General features: G+C 37.4%; 1 protein-coding gene across 20 annotated transcripts in view; it reads right to left on the minus strand.

Moving 5' to 3' along the window:
• Positions 1-23,869, minus strand: part of ATP2B2 (ATPase plasma membrane Ca2+ transporting 2) — a 430,065-nt gene that overhangs the window by 102,719 nt on the left and 303,477 nt on the right. For all 20 annotated transcript variants that reach the window (XM_068906748.1, XM_068906742.1, XM_068906746.1 and 17 more), the window contains 2 exons: positions 2,249-2,506; positions 1,385-1,510 (listed from right to left, as the gene is read on the minus strand). In XM_068906748.1, the coding sequence (XP_068762849.1) occupies positions 1,385-1,510; positions 2,249-2,506 (384 nt within the window). The remainder of the gene's footprint in view (positions 1-1,384; positions 1,511-2,248; positions 2,507-23,869) is intronic.

The following is a 23,869-nucleotide window of genomic DNA, read 5'->3' on the forward strand; positions in this document are numbered from 1 at the left end:
GGCAAAACTTGGGGTTTTACAACACGAACAACAAAAGGCGTACACACCTGGCAAGGACTTTACAGCCAAAGCATTTAAAAAATCAAATATTTTGAAAGAAGCAGAATATTTTTTTTCTTCCAAAAAGAACAAAAGAATTTCTTTTGCTGCTTTATTCTCAGAGGTTATGGTCACTTTTTGTGTCACTTGAAAAAAAAACCCTTGTAATACACACGATTTCAGGCAGAAGCTGGCTTGAAGCTTGGCAAAGTTAAAGTCAGTCAATTAACACGGTTGTTTGTAATATGAAGTCTGGAACAATGACAATTCTACAAATGATATTAGCAACTTCTTCATCTTAAGTTAACGCAGCCACCTCTTGACTGAAATATGATGGGTTTTTTTTTTTCCAGACCACAATCCCACAATTCACAGAATAAATAAGTATGCATAATCTCATAGTCAATGAGCTAATTATCTGATTTTCCATTTGGATAGTAGTTGCACTGTCGATTTAATAAAACTTTTCACAAACCCTTACTAATCGCTACTTAGCTGTTCTGAACAAAAGCACCTGCCAACAGTTGCTACTTGGGGTAAAACAGTGTGTGTATGGGGCAGGGAGGTGGAGAGTGAAGGACTCCTGAGGAGATGAGTACTTATTTGCTGCTTTGCAACATAAATATTGTAGTTAGGATGACTCTTGGCTGGCTGTAGAACCAGACAAGAAAGAGAACCCTTTCCATGAATAAAAAGTTCAATGTTTTTAAAAAGAGATTGTTTTAGGTTATAAGACATTATGAGATCAGCAGCCTGTCATTTTGAGATCACATCCCAGATGAAATCTATTGACAGTCAACCTATTTAGAAACTGTATTTTTAGAATTAAAAAAAAAAAAACCACATTCTCTGCAAGTGATTTACTGTGCAGAATATTACATAATGCAAATATTATGAATAACAGGAATTCATCTTGAAAATTATTGACCATAAGTCAAATCCACAATATTTTAGTATATACTTCTAACACACTTACTGTTTCTTTTTCTACTGTTTCTAATAAACACAGAATAAAGTGTTTAAGGCGGCTTTAAAAGGTATTAAAATGTAATGGTTAAATTAAACCTTGTATGTAATGAATTAAAATAACTGTAATCTCCTAGAATAATAACTTTCCTCTAAAAATGTTTTATTATTTTTGACTTTATAAAATAAATGTTATGATCAGAAATAATTACACAAAATCAAAAAACAAAAGCATGTCTATTGCATGAAAAACGTACAAAGCCAGTGTTCAAAAGATCAGGTGTTTCTAGATTACCAAAACGTGATGATGTGGAGAGAAAACAGCATGAACAAAACAGCGCATAAAAGATTAGCTCAGCAAGAACTCAGGCAGATTTACCTGACAGTAGCATTGGGTCTTTGTCAACAGATTTGCGGACTTGGTCTGACTCTCCAGTTAAAGAACTTTCATCAATTTTAAGATCATTTCCTTGAATAAATATCCCATCAGCAGGTAGGAGATCACCTTTCAGCAAGAACACAGTAATGGTAATAGAGACTTAGTAAGATTGTTTTTATAATTACGCAATGATTCTCATTATAAAATCATAATTAGCAACAATTATGTGAAAACGTAAAATGAAAGCAGAGGTGACAGAACAGCTACCACACTCAGCCATAGTAGCCACGTTAGGCCATATTACTATGATTTTTCTCACAAACCTATAGGGGAAGGGTCTCTATTACAAATATTTTTTGCCTAATGCTATCTTTGCATCTAAATAGCATCACGTTTTACATACCATGAACGTAACTATAAAGCATTCACCCACTAGAAATGCCCAATTTGGGGGGAACTTAGAGGATTCATAGTCCTGGTGCAGCCTACTAAGTGGAGTGAGCATGGGGGCACAATTCCCTTTCACAGGGCATTTAAAAATAACTCCTTTTATTCCTAACTAGAACAAAATCAAGAATTCCAAATATTGAAATCCTCCATAAAAGAGAATTACAGTTCTTGTCAGTGAAAGGAAGGGAAGTTTACAAAAACACAGTTACCAAAATGCAATTTTATAGCAAGTATTCTTTTGCCCTAACAGCAAAAGGTAGGAATTATCCTACCATGGACCACATAACTCTTTACCTTTTGAATCATGCGCAGAGAAATGAGTCCCAAACATACTTTATCCCATTAAACAGGGGATGAGGGAGAACAGAAGTAAATGAAGTTCAGAAAAGTAGATGCCTGCTTGACAAAACTTACCATATTTCACCTGTGCAATGTCACCAACTACTATCTCTGCCACTGGGATTTGAATAACCTGTCCACCTCGGACAACAGTAAACTTCTGTTCCTGCTCGATACGACTTTGAAGCCCACGAAACTGCTTCTCCTTGCTCCAGTCATTAAAGGCAGTGACGAGTACAACACAAATAACAGAGAGTAGGATGGCAGCACCTTCAATCCATCCAGCTTCAGCCTCACCTTCATCTTCAGCTCCTCCTGTCGCAGTACCACATCCTGCAAAGACAGCATTAGGAATCGTTCAGTCCAGCACAGATTAGACTTACCAAGTGAAAGGAAAAAAACTTGCTGTGAAACGACAAGGGGAAGGAATAGAATTGCTCTTTAAAGCACTACCTGCTAAATGAAAGAGGACTGAATGGAAAATAAAGTAGAAATGAAGATATCTGAGGAAAAGAATAAGGAAAAAAAATTCAATAGAAAATTTAAATTTTCTGAACAAGTTATCCTGGGTAAACCCAAACTAAACAAACAGGAAAACAAGGCATTGATTCTTTTATTTAATCTAAGGCTTGATCACTTCACCTGAGTCATCAAGCATTTCCAAAAATAAGAAAGACTTACTAAGGACTTACTAAGGACTAAAACAATGAGTAATAGAATGCAATTGAAAGTAATAGGACCAAATTAAGTTCAGGATTATTTAGGTGGAAGATTAGGAAAACAACAAAATACATTCTGTAACTATTCAAACAGAATTTATGTGTTTATGACTTAATTCGTTAGTGAGTTTCTGCTTTGGAAACATGAGACATACTGGTGATAATTATAACATTGAAATATTTGAATTTCTAATATGAACTATTCCACAACCTGAAAAATAACTAATGAATGTATTACAATCAGTAACTTCCTCACATATAACAATAAGTACATTATTTTTATCACAACTACAATAGTATTTAAAAATTCATTCTAAATCTTACTTAGCTAAAGATTAAATATCTAAATTCTCATTTTTCCATGAAGAAATAAACTATGTAAGCACCTGACATCAGTTTCTTATCTTATCCAAGTATTAGGGAGTTTAGCAACTTAGCAACTGTGTTGCTTCCTTTTCTGGCTAACGTTTAATTTCGGTATATTCATGACCTGTCATATAATAGAAGGAATTAACAAGCAATTTGATTTCTACTTTTAAACCACAACCATTTCCCTGCAACACAGCCGTCATAATTCATTTACCAGCTGAGTAACTGCTCTTGCATAGAAACAGTAACAAAAAAAGAAAGCCACGTTAAAGACTTAACCTCCACCAAGCGAACAGAAGAGAAATTAAAATAAAAAGCATTTTTACCAGTTTTCCCTGTAGCTTAAATTGGGTCTCAGCCTAATTGAAAGGCAAAATACATTCCCAAGCCAAAGAGCTTTCCCAGCAAGAATGCACACGAACTGCATGAACTTTTATCTGCAGCACAAGACTAAAGGAATCCTTACGAAAGGAATCCTTTTTGTAACACTCAAGAAAGAAATTAAGCAACCTTTTGCAGGTTCAGTACCTTAAGTTGCTTAAAATCAGTAGCAAATGCAATTTACAAAACACAAGTTCAATTTGTTCCACCTGCAGAAAATTACTTTCTAGAAGGATGACTGAACTTTGCCTGTTTAATCTTTAAATCATCTTAAATGGTCTGTGCTTGATTTTAGATCGCTTTTCCAAATCAGTAGCTTCACTTTTGCCTCGTTTGGATGAAGATATTTCCCAGTGCACCTAATTCTGTTTTGGCAAATATAAGAAAAAATTCACTATTCATTTTTCATTAGATATGACCTAGAATTAAGTATCATGAATATCCGATTCATTTCACACAGCATACTTCCTCTCTTACTTCTCAGAAAAAAACATGGCCTGGTGTGAGCACAGTAAGAGACTGATTTTATTTGCTTTACAGATTTTAAAATCTTCGTTGAAATTCAGTCTGGCTTCCATAAAACTACAAATTGCTTCCTAAGCAATCCCTTGGCCCAGGTTAACCGACAACACGAACAGGCAGATTCATCCTTCAAGGCGATAGGGAGCACGGGGGGATAGCCTAGCTCTTAGGCGTTTCTAGACATTCCTGCCGAGGTGATATTCATTTACTTTTCTCTATAGTAGGCCTTCTTATGCTTTCACTGAAAATCTTCTGTGATTTCTGTATTAGGATGACTGATAATTTATTCCCTGGTGTTTTCTGCTATATCAACAGTTAACATTAGGTAGTAACGCGCACGTTTTTAATCTGAATTATACCAGCAGACCTGAAAATCAACCACTTGAAAGAGACGAACTGTCCTGTTATGCCTCTGGACATATATGTAAACTTATCTTATTGTTAGCTGAGTAAAATATCCTCTAACCACAGCAGAAAGCTATCAACTTTGATAAAGTTGCTGCTATTATTCCAAAGGACTAATAGGTCTGATGACACCTAGTCAGTGCATGCTAACTTCGGATTAACACACTGTATTTTGATTGGCTTAAAGAATAGGATATCCGTGATCCCTTTAGGAAAAAAAAAAAAAAAGCTTATCTGTGAAAACAGCTTAGTATAAAAAAGTATATTCTGACAAATAGAAAAAAAAAAACACTCCTTGACTTGAGCAATGGAATTAATGATGTGCATGTGTGTTAATCAGAACAGATTGATTTCTGTGTTGATAGAAACAATACCATTCCTAATATGTTCACATAACCACAAAAAGTAGTCTAACGTAGCATATAAATAACACAAGATGTTATCATCAAGGAAGGAACTGTGTTTACTCATAGATGATGCACGAAGAACATAATATTCATTCTTCGTATTATAGCTAAACAGTGAGAAAATAAGAAAATTTGGAAAAAAACAGACTGAGCTCGAATCAAGTTCTTGGAAAGTGTCCCTAAATTTGACAAGCTTCAGTGTTGCATGATGATTCATGATTTTACTTTTAGAATGCTGAGAAAACTCTCCATAACCCAACGAAAACCACAGGGATTCAAATGTGCTTCTTTTATTTTCTGTTCATTCAATTAAACAAAGCTAAATTCAAATGGAGGAAAGGTATGTTGAGGGGAGGAAAGAAATTTGGGGGGAGAGAACCGTCAGGAGGGAAATTAAGTGATAGACATGGTCAAAAATTGGACTTTTAGATGGATGGAAAAGATGCTGAGTTACTTTATGGATTTTAATATCCTCTTTGGTTGAAATTCAGTCTGGCTTCTATAAAACTATACATAGGTGCTGCTTGCTAAGGTGTCCTTTGGTCTAGGTTACCTGACAACACAAACAGGCAGGTTTACCTTGGAGGGTATAGGGAGTGTGAAGTGGACAGCTTACACTTTTTATTCAATATGACCCAAGATTAAAATAGTCAGCCTGAACATGATAGATATGAATTCAACTTCTCTCTCTCTCTGAGGATCTGAACTCAGCACGTTATGTTAAGGGCCACAATCAAAGTGATCACACGCAAACTGGAATCTAAGTCTTACTCGTTGCTATACTCATTCCTGGCCTCCCGGCCAGCTCACCATGCCCTATTTTAAGCACGTGTTCTTATCTACTCAGGCTGATGAGGGAATTTAATCCTTGGCTCCCAGATGTCAGATCAGTGGTGGTCCTAGCTGTCAGAAAAAAGAAAAAAACAGTTCCTCATCATCAGCATGTTTTAAAGCGCAGCCCAATCTGTTCACCTTCCTTCAAAATCAGAAGCAGAATTTCAGGTGTGTAAGGAATCTGAACATAAACGATTTAGCTACTCGCAAGTTTAAGCAGCAGCTGAGCAAGGCTTTTTAATTTCTAAGTTTTGGACTCAGATACTTGTAACAACTGTTCAGAACTGAAATTGCATTTTTTGTGAACCTAACCCCTAGCATAACTAAAACAAAGCTGTTTAACCAAACTGATCAACAGACTTTTCCAGAATTTTGTCTTTGGATCTTAAGAGTCCCACAGAAAAGAAACAGGATGAAAGTGCTGAAAGATTAATGCAAAATGTTCGCTTCACTCTTTTCTATGGGAATAAGCTCCCGCAACATCAAGAAAATAAAGAAAAAGTATTCAGTTCTAACAAGTAGGATTTTAGAACAGATTTTTTGTAATGGAGATTTTCAGATAAGTGAGATTAAAAAAAGCCACATGCCTTTCAAGAAATGATCTATCTGGTAAGAAATGTTTCATTGAACTATGCCGTGTTTTTGTTTCAAAACTATTTTATTCAATTTGAATAGAAAATAAATATAAATATTAAATAGAAAATAAATACAAACATAAACATTCCCTTTTAATAGCAAAAATGGAAATTTGCATCTCTATTGCTCTATATTTCTAGTATTCTTTTTCATATACTTAAGGAAAAAAAATTCTTTTGTGGTTTTTCTCCTCTGCCATTACATCACACTGTTTTCTAGAAGTTATAGAAAGAGCTATCTGAGTTTACAGAAAGAAAACATATGGATTCATAGGAGAAAAACACACTTATGCTTATTATACTATATATCTTATACAATCTGTTCTCTTTTCCTTAGAGCACAGGGTGATATAATATCAACCTTATGCATAATAGGGAAAAAAAGGAATATAAATAAGACAAACAGAAGAGAAAAAAATAGTGTCCCTAAGCAGACCGTGCAAAATGTAGTTTAAAGCATCTGATGTTTATAAGGACTGCTCATATGACCTTTAAAAATTGTGTTAAGATCTAAGATTGCTGTTATGCTTTCAAAAGGTAATACTTGGTTCATGGCATTATTGCAGAAGAACACTTGAGATTTTGTTATTGAAAGGCAGAGACTGAAAAGCATCATGAAAGTGTTTTTAATGTGCACGTAGGTTACGTGAATGTAGTATGGTTTTATTCCAAGATGATGAATTGTGAGGGAGTCATTTAAAATTTATATTTAACATAGGTCCTATCCACGAGAGGAGTCAATGTCAAAAAAGTAATCAAGTTCTTAATACGGAAATATTTTCTACCATAACTGTGAACACATGCCATGTGTGTGCGCATTCCCAAAAGTCGCAACCTCGTGCAATCGAAAAGGCATTCTTAGTTTGAAACTGAGAATATACAGACTTCACTGCAAGTCAGGAATGAGAAGGGCTGTAACTTCTTTGCCATAGAAAAAGCAGATCAAGTCATAACAGTGGATTATCTTATCCAAAAAGAGTGCACAGGAAAATACAGGTGAGCCTACCGCCCACCGAAGCGTGGGAGGACCTGGCAGAGTGGGCTGAAAGAACATTCAGAAATAAAAAAGGGGATGTGTCCTCCATAGAGCATCTCAAAAGATCATTATCAAAAGATTGTGGAAAGAGAACAGAATTTTAAAAGCTTAAAATTTGACCAGAAATAGGTCAGCAAAGACTGTTGAAAGACGGTTCTATAGAAAGGAGGTGAAGAGAAAAGACAGAAATCAAGGGTAAAGAGGATTTGGGGGGGGGGGGAGGGGGGAATAACTCAAACCAACACATGTAAGCAATACATCCAAAATCAGACCGCCTGTGGTTTTAATCTCCTCAGATAAACCTGGATATGTATCTGATAGCAACATGGGAGCAAGAGCTATGGACTACAAAACCTTGCATGAGAACCTGGAAAGCTGAGCAAACGCCTGCGCAATCGGTCGGTGTGAGTCCTTTTGTGCACTTACTTCATTATCAGTCATTTCAAAATTAGCCTGAGAAGCCTACTCTGCACTGGCAGCATTTTAATTATATGTACGATTTTTGGAAGAAAAAATAGGAAAGGAAAATTGAGGCATAGCACAAGAGAAGGGAAGGGAGCCGTATGATAGAAAAAAAACTGAATACACTTGTGTCATAGGAGGAAAGTGAGAAAGGACAGGAAAGCTTATCCGAGCAGATTAAAACGTATGAATAAGACGGTAAGCAAGAAATTTCACTGTTACTGACAGGAAAAGATTAATTTTGCTGATGCTATCCTCCTCTGAACTTGGCGAAAGCCACAAAGAGGGAAGGGAAAAGGAAAACGCCCCTAATTGCCAGAGAGCATCATCTGAGCGTTGCTAGACTATTTGTTGTTTGAATCTGGACTGCTTTCAAGTTCACAGACACCATTTCAACATACGTGTTTCTCATATCATCAGCCAAATCAGGGCAAACACAGAAAGAGACGCACAAGCGCTGTGCAGCTAAAAAGAATATCTTTTTATATACCTACATTCTTTATATCTTATTTATATATCTTATATATTTTTATCTTTTATATATCATAATAGATAAGAGATTTTCTACAGCTGCTTGATTGGGATAATAATCGTAACTAAGAATTGTATCATCTTAACCTGGACCATGGTAATTTTTAAATCAGAGAAAGTATACTTAAAAAAAGAAAACAAGAACATCTGCATTCATAAGTCCCAACCTACAGCACATACCTCTCAGCTACTCATTTCAACCTACACATTTCTATTTTTAAGCTGAGAATACCTTGTGGCATTTAAATTCCCTAGGAAAATCTCATAACGCCCCCAGAAGTAATTTTTTCAGTCAGTCAAACTGGTTTTGTCATCAGAAAGACAAGAGTTCCTGTGCTTAAAACTTTTTATTTAATGGGCTTCTGTAAAGTCATTTTGCCGTGGCGGCGACTCCAGCATTAATGTTGTGAAAGCAATTGAGCAGCTCTCCGCTACAGCTTTTTATTAAAGGAGTTGGGTTCATGTTACTAACATCACACGCGGTGTTACTTACTTTGTCAAATGCATTCATTTCGATAGGAAGAAGCACAATAAACAAAAAATTATGCAATAAACATCATAAACTCCCTTCCCTTAACGAGACTTTTAAGTTGTAAAAGACACTGTACTATTTATGTGAAAAAATCCTTTTTGTAACTTATCATTTGCCATTAAATGAGTCCCAAGGGAGACTGCCCGTTACCGCAGGGCCAGCGCTACTGCTGAGATCCCGCGCGCGACGCTGCAGCCAGGTGCCGAGGCGCTTCCCGCGAGGGCCCCGCAGGCGGAAGGGAGGCCGCGCGCTGGCAGAGCTCAAGGCGTCGCTGGGCGGTCGCTGCCTCAAAGCGAAGGTGCAGACCTCCCTGGCGCTCCAAAAACGAAGGCTTTTCTCGCCTTCTCCCTGGCTTTTCAAGGACACGTTCAACCATGAAAAACATTTTCTAGTTACTTGCAGCAAGTCAGGCTGCGTTTTCCAGAAACGTATCAGATTCTGGGACCAGCTGAGCAGAAGGGATTTACTACCATGAGACGTGCGAGGTTCGTGATGCTTGCACATTCGGTGAGAGAGATTTCAGAACACTTATTTGAAAGCAGTATCAGGACTGCTCACTTCGTCATACAGCAGTTAGTTACATAAGACCTCAAGCGCAGCTAAAAGAAGGTACTGTTCCCAAACGTCAGTTATATAACCTTCAACTCTAGAGTTCAATATTAAATATTTGCACCTACTGCAACACACACTTTCATGCAAGGAAGCAAATCTGTAAGCACTGTAAGCACATACACATTTGCACGTTCCTCAGCCTGATCGCAAACGGTTGTGAGCAGAGAAATGTTGGTTACAACGTTCACTCAACTCTAGGAGAGCAAGATGCTTTGGACTGGCGCCTTCAGGAAGACAGCTTTTGTGCCCATCCGTTGAAATGACAGGGTTTAACTTCACCAAAGCCAACGGAAGAGAGCAGGGCCAGGCCATTACTGCTGTGCTATATTCAGCTCCGCTTCCTTCTGCTGCCACGTGGTCAGAAAGGCCAACGTGGCAATTTCAATCTCAAATCCTGTTCTTGGGGGTAGCAGCAGAGTAACTCAACAACCAATTGCTAGAGTTTTACTGTACACTCCTCAGCACTGAAAAAGTCCCTAAAATATGGTCAAATATTGAATAGGTAAAAACAATGCGTTCAAGTACAACAGTCAGAGTAGGAAAGTTGCCCACTATCCTTATTAATAGGAGCTCAAGTGCCGTTACTGAACGATGCTTGCAAGGTCATGTCCTAACAGCGTTTTACTTAACACTTTTGGAGTATACTTCCGGAAAATGCGTGAGAAGATTTTATATTTCGTCCCAAAGCTCTGAATCTCATTACTTCACGTCCCCAGTCGAGAGTTAAGAAGTACGTAGCGCTTGGCAACCTGGAACCCTATCTAATTAACGATATCTAAAGGCAGCCCAATTTTGTCCATGATCTGCACATCTCTAATGAAGAGAAGGTGTCCAGGGGACTTAATATTTTGCTGCCCAACACAGATTTGTAGAAAGCAGATGTAGGTCACTTTATATCATGAAACAATTATTTCACTTGCAGGTCTCACATGACACAATTGTTGCATGTTTTGCATGCAACAATTTTGTTCTTAATGTGCTCTTACTGAAGCCAGCTCAAGTCTTAGACTTATGTTATCTATCAGTATTACTGATATCTTACAGTGAGTTTGCTCCCTAAGCATACTTTGTGCTTGTGAACAATACTGAACAAATACATTTGAAATAGTTGAGCAAAACCAGAATGAAATCATTCTTTGGACAAATGACAGCTCCTGACAACTGCCAATCGATTTCATCCCATCTGTATTTTAGCAGTGGGGCATCTTTTTTACAATGCACGTAGTATCCTTTCCATATGTTTTAAGTTACCAGTTCCTGTTAGAGAGTAACACTTAAATTGGGCTTTCCCTGCTGAGTCTGAAATTTTGTGTACGAATCTGTCTTTTCCTTCTTGTTGCTTCTCACAGAGAAACCAGATAATGTATACTTCCAGATCTGTATTTACAGATTTTCACATTACAGTGCAAATATCAGTTGATAAAAAAACCCACAATATTGGATGAGCAGAACCTCACAGATTCTACTACATCCGAAAGAGGATGTCCCCAGGCAAGACAGACCTGATATCCAGCTAGAAAAGTGGGAGGTTAAGAATCAAGAAGTGTGTAATCAGGAAGTTTCAGAAGAAGAAAACATCTACTGAAAAAAACTGTAAGTGCAGGCTACTTTTCTAGAAGTAGGCCATTTGTGAGCATTTCAGAATAAGGTAAAAACTAGGATAACTTATTATAAAACAACGAATACATTTTCATCAAAACAGTCATAAAAACAATTAATTTCACATAATTATGTTTTCATTGAATATGTTTGCAGTGCAATCCAGTTAGAATTTGCAAAAAAAATGTTTTCACAAATTAGAAATACTTATCCCACAATAACAAACAATCATAAACAGCTTCACAGGAATCACTAAATGAATGAGACAGAACTTTTTTGAAATAAACAAAATAATGAAGCAAAATAATCTCAAACTCTGTAAGTAATTAATTATGTAAAGGTTAGCAGAGAGAAGTAAAGACTGTCAGCCCTGCACGCAAAGGCTTCGGCTACCCTAGGAAGGATTTGCTGAGATAACTATGAACTTTCCTAGTACAGATACAGTTTACACACAGGTTATATGTCTGTTGGCATATCCTGTAACCGTTCCATAAAAAAACCCTGCTTTTTAAATTATTATTCAACTGTCTTTAGAGATACTGACAAATTTTAAATCAAATGTTAAAAAAATTTACATTTGTCAAAAACAATTGTTTCTTTTGTAACGCTTTATTTCAGTACGTATATCATGAACGTCCAGAACGAAGTTTCTGGTTAAGGATGAAGGTTTCTTTGCATTCATCCAGGATGTATGGAAACGCCATTCGCGTCCGTCTTACAAGCTTTAACCGAGTGCTAAGCTGTGCATGCAAAGTATGTGCAATGATCACTCATCTAGAGAGTAACTCTACTTCAGTTACTAATTACATGCAGAACACCAATAATCTCCAATCCTACTGCCCAAAAGTTAAGAAATTCTCCGAGTTTAAGTCACTGCTCCAAGAGAGCAGATCAGATGCTTAACCTGTTAACAAGCAGGTGCTTAACTTGCTAACAAGGTCTTAATTTTAAACACTCTGGCCTCTGTCATTCAGTTTAGGCTCTTCTCTCAGGGTTTTTCATGGGGAAGAAAAAAAAAAGACAGACATTGGTTTAGTTCCAATGCAGAATGAAAGCATTTATCAATGCTTTGCAATGAAATTTTGTTCAATGGCCTGTCTCAACATCTACAGTTTGGGTTTCTAGGGATATTTTGAACTGATTCTGAACTCTGAAGTGATTCAACTATGTCAGAAAAACATTTAAGTTTAGACTGAATCAACAGCAGGGCCAACCAATTTACAGAAATGAAGAACGTGTGGCATTCCCTTCCAATAGCAATATTCAAATGTCAGGACTATGAGAAAACTGAATGTAATAGGAAACGCAATTTGAAAGACATATGTACTAAATGGAATTAATAATGTAGGAGACATTACGATCTCAGAGGACGGCATAGGTTTTGAATACTTACTGGAATGCGAACATAAATGGCACTGACTGATTCAGAGTTAAAAAATAAAAAAGGGGGGGAAGGAATGCCTTTTTTCATCATCATATATTGTAAGTACATACTTGAAATAGGCTATTACGCCAATGCAAACAAAACATTATGAATAAAACCGAAAGGTAGAAATTAGAATCTCTGTTAGCTTGATATTAGTACTGTCATAGCTGTCCGTATGAAGGTTGACATTTTTTCACTTGGATAATTTAATGAAATTTGAGTTACAATTCTATCCTTGTTATAAAAAAAAGGCTGCATAGGGAATAGCACAACCACTGGGATTAAGTTACCTTACGAGGGCCTTATTAACCAGGAAAGTCTCATTTAGGGCCTGAACACACTGCTGAAAAGACATACAGTCACAGGAAAACACGTTCCATTTGGAGTCCTAACTATCTGACAAACGAGTCAGAAAGCTAGAGCTGTGGCCGTTTAAGTAGTTTCTAAAATGAGGACGAATGCTCCCATTTCTCATGCAGCAATCCTTGACAATTTCCATTACTTCCTACATGCAGCTGGATGAAGAGCAGCATTCGAACACTTCCTCGGCTACCGCTCGCAGTACAGCGTAATGAAAACACCAGGAAGCACAGAATCCAACAGAAATAATCAAATGCATGAGCATAAACTGATCGTCATCAAGGCACTTGAATTTGATACACCTTTTCTTAAGTAGAAACTTAAGTAAAGCATTAGAAATTAGTACAGAGCAACAAATACTTCTAAATATAGAACCAGACTGAGAGCTGTCTTTCTCGCTTACGCTTTACCCACTAAATCCTTATAAATAAACCCCATTCTCCTTCTGGCTGAAGCAGAACATTTAAAAGAATAAATCTTTAAAGGTTTTGAGGGTGGCAGCGGCCTGAGTAACGAATGCTTGCACTATTTCATCATTCTTTGGTTGCTTTCTAATATAAACAAAATGTACTTGTTTCCAAAATTTTTTTTTTTTGCCTTAAAACAATATGTTCTAACCGAGGTGACTGCATTTAACAGATACACTATGAAAATTTGCAAAACAATACTGAAAAAAGTTGACTTTGCCTAGAAAACTTGATAGGCTTTTCATCAGAACTATTAAAAACTGAACTGGAACACAACATGAAATTGTGATTGCTGACTGATACGCTTCTTTGTATATCTAGAGCACTTAAAGAGTAATTCTCAACTTTTTCCAACCTACAAACCCTGCAGAGAGAACGAGAACAGCTTACTAATTTCAGTTCTCAGAGGACCATAGACCACAGGTTGAAAGTCACTAAATAAGAAAATCTGCAACCGTGTGGCTTAAGCAATTTAACACAGCCCAGGTACTGCAAAATCAGAAAATTAAACCCACACTCTTTTGAGCTTAGTCTACGGAGATGTGCTCCGGAGCTCATTCTTGATACATCATCTCATCCTCTTTCAGTGTCATTACTTCCCCATTCATCTGTCATATTCATGTGAACAAGAAAATCAGGCTGAAAGAGATGCGGAAGACTTATAGACCGCAGCCGCAAAACAAGCTCATAACTGCAGTTATTTATTACATTTATTAAATATCGAGGCTTCATCATTTGTGCTATAAAGCAATAAGAGGTGAAAAATCATGTCAGTAAAAGATTAAACTTTATAATATATGTCTTGCACCAAAAGGCATTAAAATGCTCTACGAACACTAGCAAATCCTTACGGCCCAATAACAGACTTGCAGTGTAAAACTAGCTGCTAAGGAAACATACTTCTGGACCACATTTTCCAGTTTAATTTCACGACAAAGGATTCCAGACTACGTACTCCCTCAAACCTAAGTGGGGGCAATCAGAAGATTAATTTCCAAAAGTACACTCCAGATCCAAAATAAAATGCTAATATAGATGCATCCAAAGCAGGCTAAAGCTGCAGCTAATTAGAATGATCTTCACTAAAAATCCATATATTTGAATATTTTACATATTAGCTTTGGTTTCAAACAACGCATATAGGTTTCTAAGAATCTAAAAGCTTATGCTTACTTAACTGAAATAAGAGAAACAGCATATCCTAGAGAGAAAAGTCAGAACTACTTAGGTAACAAATACATTGGAATCAATTTTTTAAGTTGTTATTTTTCTGCCAGGATGCATACATATCTAAGGAGTAGTATAATTCAGTGCCATTACACGAACTATTCACTCTGTCACATCAGGTCTAAGAGACACGGACTGTAACAACGCTCACTCACTTGTCTGTGCTTTACTTCCTATCAGAAAGCTTCTGTAGAGGGTGTGGATGTGGCGGGGGGCCAGGACCTATTATCTGTCTTACTGAAAAAGTTTTTTAAAAACCTCAAGTGAATAGAAACAGATTTGAGTTCAGAGGTTTTAAGATTGCTTTGTCAACCACCCATTTCAAGGACTGATGCGTGTGCAATTCTTCATGCTGAGTTTTAGACATTTTGTCCCAAAGGCCAGCTTTATTGTTACTGGTTTCACCAGAACAAGAAGCAGCAAAGTGCAAAATATTTGCCTTGTCATCAGAGTTTTGTTGTTCAAAAAAGTATACCTGTCTTACGTCAGTCTTCTGTGGTTAAACATTTTTTCCAGATAATAATTTCCATTCTGATCCAAAAACACCAACAGATACGAATGACCAGTGCATGCAGACCTTGGTTTTTCACATTGCGTATTTGAACTCGTGCAGGCTAATGGGCAAACAGCACCCTCCTCTTTTGAAACTGATCCAAAAATACTTTGAATTAAAAAATGTTACATAACAGATAGCTGATTTTGTGAATTTGAAAAATATCTAAGATCTTAAAACTACCAAATTAGAACTGGGTTTTGAACTCACACTTAAATAAGAAAACACTCAGAATTCCTGTACTTTATATTGCAATATTTTGTAAGCTGTTAATGTTAACTTTTTGCAGAAAAGATGTTTTCACAGCTTCTGAGTGTTCATTTTTTGGGGGGGAAATCAGATTTTTTTAATCACCACATAAATTATTTTAAAAGAACCGTATACCTACAACCAGTATGTTGTTCAAATTTTAAGTTCCTATTGAAAAAGCTGGTCAAGTTCCTTTAAAATGCTATATATTGATATTTATAATTAAATTGTCTTCAAGCAGGTAAAACATGGCTCAAAATATAACATGATTAATTGGTCTTCATATCCATGTAAAACATAACAAAAGGCAACGTGTTTAAATTCTTACATGGGAAATGTATGTTATTCACTGGGAATAACTCTCTCACTGCACAGACACTTAAATTATCCAGGAGCGATTCAGAATTTCCATCCCTGGAAATTTTTTTAAAATAAGAACAATAAATTTCTGTCAAGAACAACTTAAGTACTGTTGATAGCACTTCTGAGTATGGGGACGGACTAAATGACTTCAAAGAGCCCTTCAGGTAGGTGTTCTCACGCTGCCTCCTCTCCTTTGCCTTTGGGTGACTCAGTCAGGCTGCGGATTAATGACACCTATGGAGGAAGAGGGACCGGAGCGCTCAGCCTTTGCTGCCCAGAGCGCTCTAACGTCTCAGCACTGCACTCGCATGGGGAGCTCTGGGGAGCATAAAGCAAATAAAAGTCGGCTGCCCCACAGGGGATCCAAAAAACATCAGCAGCATTTGCTATCTCTGTTTCAGACCCAGCCCGCTGGAGGTAGCAGACCTGCTCAGATGATCCCCTGCACCACCTCCCCTGAAGGTCTGCGTCACGCAGGCTGGCACACGCATAGGGCCAACCAAACCAACATGACCTCCCAAAATCCACAGAAGCAGCCAGCATGAGTCCTCGTGCCAGTACAGCCAGGCTTATTACTCCCCTGCACAGCCCAGGGAAGGCAGCTGGTGGGACACGGCCTGAGCTCCTGCACTCCCCACAATAGGGACTTTTGGAGCCCACGGGTACAAAGCCGCCGAGAGGCTCTGCACGATTCGGTTGATGTCCTGTCAGGCTTCTCAGCTACAGTTTAGCACTCCATCAGCCTCTACAGAAAACCACCAAACCAACCTTGCGCCCTGCTCTCCAAAACCGGTATTACCCTGGACTCTCCAGCTCACTTATTTCGTAGCCCTACTCCTGAATTTCTTACATTTTTTGAATTTACAGAACAACATAAACCCAAAAATCTTTCAGTAACAAAATTCTGTACCCAGCTAATAACCACTTAAACGTACATAATTTCCCCCTCATGGATACAGGTTTATTCAAGTTTTGAGAGACAGTAAGATAATTTGTGTGCACAAGAGCGTGGACACACACACACAAAAACTGGACACTCCATCCTATCCTGTTTTCTGTTCCTAGATATTCAGATCTTGTATTGAAGTACAGTTTAGGGTAGGAATTAAAAGCATACATTCTTAAGCAATTCTCATTTAACAAAAGAAACAGATTGGGCTACTGTCACTTCCTCTTCGGCTTCACCTAGTCCTAGCTTTGGAGGAAGCAGGTTAAATGGTGGGGTTCTGGCAGAACAAGCTGGGTTTTTTTTAAGAGGGCAAATATTTCTATTTCTCTTATTTTCCGGGATGCCGACTGCTTCATTACTTGTACTGACAGATTGTTTTGGAATTGTTTTTAAAAAATCCTTTTGGAATCTCAGGGTTTAGTTTTTAGGAAGAACGATAAAAGTGTTTGACTGTTCACAACAATACTCCTTAAAAGTTCTGTTTTGATAACTCTGAAATTAATTTATACTTTGAGATTAACCTATTCTATATAAAAATACTATTTGCTGATAGCTGCACTTCCATTGTCTAAGTTTCTTTTGTGCCTTTTCCTCCCTGGACAGATTAGTAAAAAACTATAATGCAGTGAGAATTGAATCGGTGTTATTTATTTAGTAGCAAAGATGATAAGGATTCGTATTAGGACATACTAGTTTTTAAGGCTGCTTTGTTCTTATATCCTCTTATATATTATCTGTATTTCCAGTGATTTAGAATTCCTTAACTTCTGAGGAATGCTAACATATTCTATATAGACTTATGGAATAACATACCACACATGAGGTTTTGATAACAAAAGCAGTCATTTGAAAGCTGAGACATGGGGGGAAGAAATTCAAATTGGTTCTAATTGTTGACAGGCCCAAAAAATTAAAAATAGTGCTTACCGATTGTAAACAGTACAGGCAAAAACTACATAAACGGCTGCTGGATTTCTTTGCCATGCCAGGGATTAGCTGACACTGACAATGAGGATGCAAGACAGCTCAGCTGCTCCCTCCTTGACCTCTTGAGAAATAAAATGGATTTGAAGAGCTGTGTAATTATTCTCAGTTTTGACAGCTGCAACAAAATTCTGATTAAAATTTTTTTTTTCTTTTGCACTGATATATTTCATGAAGCAGGCTGGTAGGCCAAGATTCAAATCACTGTAGAGTAAGTTTTAAAATGAGTAAAATTTTGCTCCCTTTGTTTTTAAAGGGCTTGATATTTTCTATACTACAATTGAAAACTTAAAGGTACAATGAATTTTCAGTGTGCCAAAAACATTACTTTTATATACCTGATCACATCATTAAATATTGCTTAAAAACGCACATATGTTGTGGAATCAGTCTATCATCTTAAAATTGGCTTCACAGTGTGGCGAGGAAAGTTATTTATTGTCATATACGTCCGATTTTCGCAGATTTGTAAAAGAAACCATTAATGCCAGTCTCACAAACTAGATTTTCATGCTGCTTATATTTATGTATTTTTAATGTAGTCTATACTATCAAATGTTGATTGTTTAAAAAATTAATATTTGAAACTGCAACAAAGATTTGAAACAGCCTTAACTTCATCCAATTGGTTCATTTATGACATATGTGATTCTTTCACTCATTAAACAAATATATTAAGCACATATTAATGAAATTCAGACAGATAGATTTTTAAAAGAGAGGGAGACATATGCAACACCTGACTATGCAAACCTCTTTATTTGTCCTAGGACCTCAGATTGACTCTGCAAAACTCTGTATGTAAAAGTCCAGCAAAGGACTTAGAAACATGTCTTTAATAACCAGGTGAGTAGCCCTACTGAATTCCAGGGCTAGGGAAAATACATGATAAAATCCCAGATGTGAACTCTAAGGATAAAGACAAGGTAAATATTGATAAAGGCTGCATTAATACATTTAGTACATTCACTTGCACTTATTCTGTCTAACTAGGAAGTAAATGAACTGAACTCCTCAGAGGATGGCTCAGGATTTTCATCTTTTTTTTATCTGAGGTTACTTTTAATTAAGTTTAATTAAATTTAGCTGAACTGCTTTTACTTCATTTAACTTCTTTAAAGTAACAGCTTATCTCCTAGGACTATTTTAAGCAAAGAGAGCACACATAGGTATTTCTTTAAATGACATCTTGAGCCACATTGAGTTTCTAGTACTGGTTTCTAGTGTTAAGGTAATACAAATGATAAAAATCAGTAAAAACGCAAGCAAAAACCCCAAACAACAATAAAAACAATAGTGTGTTCACATTTGGCAGGAACCGACTGTACTCTACTCAGAATTCGCTAATTCTGAGTATTATTTCCAACACCAGATGAAATGGTAGTGCTCCTGCAGAGCTAATCCTGCTATTAATTGCATATCCAATGTTTGTTTCCTGCTCAAATGACACCTCTGTGTTTCCTCTAGGCTGCCAATACATGTTTGCATACATAAGAAACTATTCCAAGGTTCCTCCAGCATGCATTTTATATATTTATACAATTTAAGAATGAATGGATTTCCATCAGAAGAGCGCAGAATTCACACAGTCCCCAGAGGAAAATAAATAAATCTACTAAGACCTTACTTCTTGGAAATAGAATATGGAAAGTCTATTACTTCGGCAATAACTCTACAGACGAAAAATTTTAAGAACCAGGTACTGGAGGAGCAAGAGATTTCAAACATGAGCTACCCGAAAGGACTAAAATGAACATAGTTGCATCACAACTACTGGCAAAGAAAAAGAAGGGAAGCAAATCACAGAATAAAAACCCAGAAAGACAGAAGAGCTTCATAAAATCTAAGGCCAAGATACTCTGTCTTGCATGGGAAGACAGAAAGAAGGGTCTTCCTCCTCCCTTCCTCCCCCTCCTGCCTGCTGAACGCAGCCTTTGCTGCTAGTTTAGAGGCTCTTTTGAAGGAACAATGTGTTAACTACCTATTAAAATACCTTTTAAATCCAAGAGATCCCATTATACCTGTAAGAAGTGCTGGGGAATCGGGACAGACAACACATCTTTATAATGTGACACTGCGCTTGAGACTAGCTGAAACCCAGCAGAGCGCGTGCTGCCGCTGTTACGCCCCAGCAGAATTAGCATCAAAGGCAGAGAATTTGCAAGGAAGATCTGACTTGCCCAAACGACATCTTAAAAAAAAAAAACACACACATCAGTACAGACTGTGAACTGGACAGAGAATTCATTCTAGTTGATATTCAAGCTGAGCACTCTCACTCCTAATTAACCAAGAGAAGTTTGTTGAGCGCTGCTCTTTTTCTACTATTTTCACTTTTTCCACTTCCCTGTGCAGACACTGCAGTAATGGCTGGCTGCAGTCTTACCCACTTGGACTTACTTCCACAGAGCTGCTCAGGAAGAAGAAACGTCAAGAGCTGCATTTTTACTCATGTCTTCACAGGCAGTAATGTGGTAAAATACAGCTCCCTCAGAAGATGAGGGCAGCACAGCATTTCAGATCCCAAGCAATAGATCTGGATGAGGTGGGTGTTGAGTGGCTCAGGATTTCTCTCTCCCTTCACCCCTCAGTTTTTACAGAATTTTTATCTAAACCACACGTAGCTTCCTTTGCTTCTGTCACGCACCTTCCCACGAATCCACCCCTGCTACAGACCTGGTGAGCGTGCTGGCACTTGTATAAACAAGTAAAGTCCATTATTTCCATATCTGACTGACTTATCGTGCATTCAGTCTGTGCACATGTAGTTGCTCAGGTATGTATATAAGGATTTGCTAGATATGCACAGAAAAATTGTACTATGAGTACAAATGAATATAAAGATCATGATAGGGAGGCTCAGAAAGAAGATAAGCAACCATCCAAAAAGTGACTTTTTTCCTTGTGAGAGCTGTGGATCAGTTGCACCTTCTCTCCTCCTACATAGATGTCCTTACTGCATTAAACCTCCATTTGATACCTTATGTCCCTGTTGACAAAGCACTATGGCACATTATGCAGATGATGAAACGCCTGAGTGGGGAACCACAGGAAACACAGTCCCCAGTAAAGAAACTTAGTCACGAGAGGTCAACAGGCATCTTGGCCACAACTCTAAGGAGCCCTACATCAACCTCAGCAACACAGTTCAATGCAACTGACTTGGGAGGACCAAATTTCAAAGGAACGTGCCCTGTTTCTTCATCTATTCACGCTCATTAATTTGTTGCATGCCAAGGGGAAGGATAACCCAGCCGAACTATTAAGCAATGTAACTGATCACTTAACTTTGTTTTTGATACAGAGTTTTGCCTTGGGAATTTTAACAGAAGCTAGCTCAATCAAAAAATCTTCCTTTTCTCCTCTAAGTTGCACAGATCTATACTGGAAAATAGAAGCCGTGATCATGGCCTCACACTGAACACTGAGATAATAAAATATCTCACTTCAGGCTGCTTTTTTTCCATTTGTAACCTATATAAGAAAATGAGATTCAAGGAAGAAAACTTAAAAGGTTCATCACGTTCACGTCAATAGCCTTATGTTGACATCAGTACGTTTTTTGCAGTCGGGTGAAGAAAACCCATATGTGACATAAGGCTTGAAACATAGCAGCAAACGAGAAGATTCAGGTCAGAAATTGCTACTGAAGGTGTTTAGCAGGGGACTGTGAAGCACTGAAGCTGGGAGATGTTGCTGGCACGCTCTGAACTGCAGAGAAGACGCTATGAAGAGGGCTTCCGAAAGGCATAGAGCAATTACACAAGTGATACAAGCTCTTGTCAATCCTGCAACAAGAACCGGCTAAGAATTTCAGCAGAGATCTAAGGTGAAAGACTCAGAAAATCCAGGTGTAAGAGTCCTTCAGATCCCACGGCCAAAACGCGATAGAGAAGTGGTAACACCTGAGACAAGCGCTGCCATTGCTCATTCCTCAGTGGGAATTCTGACTGGCTGAACCCGAGCTCTCTCCCGATGGTTTCGTTTCCAGAAACAACCATTTGAGATCAAAATCCAGGCACCTCACCTCAAGGAACAGTCCTCTGTGTTTATATATTGCCTCTAAAAACAGGACGTTTGATATTTCTTTGCAAATTGCATATAAAAAAGATTTCACTACGCACTGATAAACAAAGACAAAGTGCAAAAATAAAGTTAATCTCCACAGCAAAACGAAAAAAAGAAAAGAAAAAAGCTAGAATTCCCATATATTCATGAATTCCTTTTTACATATCATAGGCTAACTACTTTCCTTGCTCAAGGAACATAGTTTGAAATCTATTAGCCGAGAACAGAGAGGGATTATAGTCTGAGGTACAAATGAAGTATTATTAACCAGCCTAAGTCACATCCCCATGTGGATCACCACTGCAGCAGCGACTACATCTGCACTGGTAATTTTCTGTCAAGTCAGGATACATCTGCTAACACGCAGCAGCGGTTCTGCACTTTTTGGAAAGAGGAAAAATTCTGTGTGGATCAGTAACGAGAGCAACAATCGTCACAGGGCTGGCAATCATTTACGCCAAAGTTCTCCGTTGCTCCTAATGGCCTGCCAGATGGTGAGAGAGAACACGGAGCAGATCAAAAAACAACTCTAGCGTAACTTTAAGAACAAAATTCTTGAAACTTTCACTCTTGCTAAGAAATATGAGAATACAGGAACTCAAGTGACGTCTACAGAAGCACAAAAAGCAAACTACAATATTATCTAGTCATTCATGTAGATCAGTTTTTGATTGTGGCAGAAAATGAAATATTGTCGTCTTCTAAGATTCACCCATATCTGAAATGAAGAAATATAGCAAAGAAAAAATTCACGTGTTACTAACAATACACTACTACTTCTTTCAGTCCAGATTAGCTAAGAAAGTTTATTTCCCTGTAATTACTGATATCTCAAAACGACAGAAATAATCACATTTCCAGTAGTCTAAACTGAATGCCATTCAGAAGACTAAATAATCTACTTGCCTACTTTACTCAAGACAATACCAAACTGTTAGAGACATTTGGAAATGCCAGACCTATACAAAGGGTTTAAACTTTGGCAACGTGTCGTCAGGTATAGCTTAAAACTGGAAATAATAATCAGTATATTAACACATAAAAAATAAATACTTGCTTCCATCTAATTGTCAAGCTTACAGCTGCCTAATACAGCAAAGCACACTAACATATACATATATTAAACTGCATCCTTATACAAAGTTCCTGAAGCATTCACGCATTTTTAGATATGTAGAAGTCACCATTGCTCCTTTAAATTCAGCAAAAGGAAAATATTTTGTATAAATATACTTAAATTGCAGAATCTGCTTAAATATTAATTCTGTTACAGCTTCAAAAGTTATGGTTGGTTTTATAGATTAAAAAAATAAAGACAACTTCAAATTATGAGATCACTGTTAGAGAAACTGTATATTTATTTATTTAGATATATTAGGATATGTGACAGGCAGATATAGATTTCTTAGATTTCAGGACAGTTTATACGTACACTAGATTTAAAAATTCAGTGCACAGCGTTTACCTAACACTGTGTCCTAAAGTCTCTTTTTTTTCACGTGATCATTCCCTTCTCCCACCAAGACAGACAGTCACTGAAATGGTCACAGAATTTCGAGTTAGGACTAACTTATAAGCAAATGAAACACTGCAACAGAATATCATGTCTCTCAAAAATGCTGAAACAAAGTAAGCGGCCAGTCCTACACCAAAACATTCTGCAAAATTTTAATTCTGTTACCGCTTTCTTATTTTAGATTTTATGTGAATTTAATACAAAAAAAAAATGCTGAATATCAAAACGCCTGGCATGAGGGAAATTCATGCTCACTACATTGCTGCAAGCAGTGCTGCTGTTCAATGAACGTGCAGTGCTGGGAAGCCTAACAGGTCTCTACCTTATTGCATGTCTCAGTTTATTGGGTGGTATGAGTCAGCAAACCATTTATGACGACTAGCCAATCTCCAAAAGTCACAGCTCCCACTAAACACTAACGAAGCTCTATCAAATCACAATCTTGCTTTCCACTGGTCTTTTCCAGATGCTCTTCAGACGCCCTTTGGTG

This window comes from Struthio camelus, chromosome 14, assembly GCF_040807025.1.
Source record: "Struthio camelus isolate bStrCam1 chromosome 14, bStrCam1.hap1, whole genome shotgun sequence".
Lineage (NCBI taxonomy): Eukaryota > Metazoa > Chordata > Aves > Struthioniformes > Struthionidae > Struthio > Struthio camelus.